At 54.9% G+C, this 1,935-nt stretch overlaps 1 protein-coding gene across 1 annotated transcript in view; it reads left to right on the top strand.

Moving 5' to 3' along the window:
• The window catches only part of EMH_0005350 (uncharacterized protein), a gene marked incomplete at both ends in the record, with an annotated part of 3,860 nt that extends 2,093 nt beyond the window's left edge, over positions 1–1,767 (top strand). The window contains 5 exon segments of the mRNA XM_013497185.1: positions 28–250; positions 424–1,186; positions 1,280–1,288; positions 1,292–1,524; positions 1,735–1,767. Coding sequence (XP_013352639.1) covers positions 28–250; positions 424–1,186; positions 1,280–1,288; positions 1,292–1,524; positions 1,735–1,767 — 1,261 coding nt within the window.
• Positions 1,768–1,935: the final 168 nt, after the last annotated feature.

The following is a 1,935-nucleotide window of genomic DNA, read 5'->3' as shown; positions in this document are numbered from 1 at the left end:
TAGGGAGTTTGATTTGTGTTGCTTCAGCCAAGTCGAGTCCCGTCTCCTGCAGCCGCATCAGGAGCAGCAGCACGGCCAGCAGCAGCAGCAGCAGCAGCAGCAGCAGCAGCAGCTGCTGGCGCTGCAGCAGCTGCGTTGCAGCGGTTTGTGTTTGCTGCTGTGGGGGTTTACTAAGGCGAAGGCAACGGAAGGGTTTTGGGTTTCTCTTGCTGCTGCTCTGCGGCAAAAACTGCATCTCTTTAACCCCCATGTAAACCCTAAACCCTAAACCCTAAACCCTAAACCCTAAACCCTAAACCCTGCAGTGGCATATAAAGGAAAACAGTACACTCGAAGGCTACGGTGAGGCTGCTTGTTCTTCTGCTCTCCTAAACCCTAAACCCTAAACCCTAAACCCTAAACCCTAATTTGGTGGTTTTTCAGGAGGTGGCGAGTTTGTTATATTCCTTCGCCAGGGCTAAAGACAGACGGGCTGTAGCAGCAGCAGCAGCAGCAGCAGCAGCAGCAGCAGAAACAGAAGCAGCAGCAGCAGCAACAGCAACAACAACAGCAGCAGAAACGGAAGCAGCAGCAGCAAAAGCAGAAACCGAGATAGCTGCAGCAGCAACAGAGACAGCAGCAACAGATACAGCAGCAACAGAAACAGCAGCAGCAACAGAAACAGCAGCAGCAACACAAACAGCAGCAGCAACAGCAGCAGAAGCAACAGAGCCGGAACCAGCAACAGGCGCAGCAACAGCAACGACGACACCAACAGCAGCAGCAGCATTAGAACCAGCAGCAGCAGCAGCAGCAGCAGCAGTTCCTGCAGCAGCAGCAGCAGCAGCAGCAGCAGGCAGCAGGCAGTGTTTGTTGTCGCTGCTGGCTGAGAGAGCTGCTGCTCTCGCTGCTGCAATGAAGGGCCGCAGCATCAGCACTGCAGCTCTTGCTCTAACTCACCTAGCATCCAGCATCAACAGCAGCAGCAGCAGCAGCAGCAGCAGCAGCAGCAGCAGCAGCAGCAGCAGCAGCAGCAGCAGCACGATAAGCAGCAGCATTGCTGCCAGCAAGGCCGCCTTTATGGCTGGTGCTGCAGCACAGATAATCGCCAAGGCCCATACCTTTGACCCGCAGGTGCGTCGCAGCAGCAGCAGCAGCAGCAGCAGCAGCAGCAGCAGCGGCAGCAGGAGTGGTGCGAGCAAGACTAGTAGGAGTAGCAGCAGCAGTTGGTGCTGCAGTTGCTGCTGCTGCCCCTCATGCAGCTGCTGCACCTTTTGCTGCTGCTGTGTGTTTGTTGCAGGCGTTGATTNTTCGTATTCTATAGAGTACCAGCAGCAGCAACAACAGCTGCTGCAGCAGCAACAGCAGCAGCAGCAGCAGCAGCAGCTGCTGCAGCTGTTGGGGGCAACACTAGACAGCCTTGCTGCTGCGCTGCAGAAGCAGCAGCAGCACCTGCAGCCGCAGGGACTCTGCATTGGCTGCTTGGTGCTGAGCCGCACCAAATGGAGAGACAAACACCACCTCTTTAAAACACTAGAAAACCAAGTCAGTAACAAAACCCTAAACCCTAAACCCTAAACCCTAAACCCTAAACCCTAGATGAGAGAGCTGTGGCTTCAGAGCGGCTGAGAGGTAATGGTGTCTTCTTACGTGGTCCTGCGGAGGGGTGAGGAGTGAGGGTTTAGGGTTTAGGGTTTAGGGTTTAGCGCTCAGGGCTATATATTTATCACTTAGGGTTTAGGGTTTAGGGTTTAGGGTTTCTGCGTTGTTGCAGCTGTTGAAGCTTAAGAGCTTTCGCTCGTTCTCGCTGCAGCAGCTAATTGTCCTTATGTGGAGCGTGGCTAGACTGAAGCAGCAGCAGCAGCAGCAGCAGCAGCAGCAACAGCAGCAGCAGCAAGAACAGCAACAGCAGCAGAAACAGCAACAGCAGCAGCAGCAGCAGCAGCAGCAGCAGCA

This window comes from Eimeria mitis, genomic scaffold (assembly GCF_000499745.2).
Source record: "Eimeria mitis Houghton genomic scaffold, Emh_scaff252, whole genome shotgun sequence".
Classification (NCBI taxonomy): domain Eukaryota; phylum Apicomplexa; class Conoidasida; order Eucoccidiorida; family Eimeriidae; genus Eimeria; species Eimeria mitis.
Note: the sequence above shows the minus strand (reverse complement) of the source record. Positions and strands in the feature narration are given on the sequence as shown.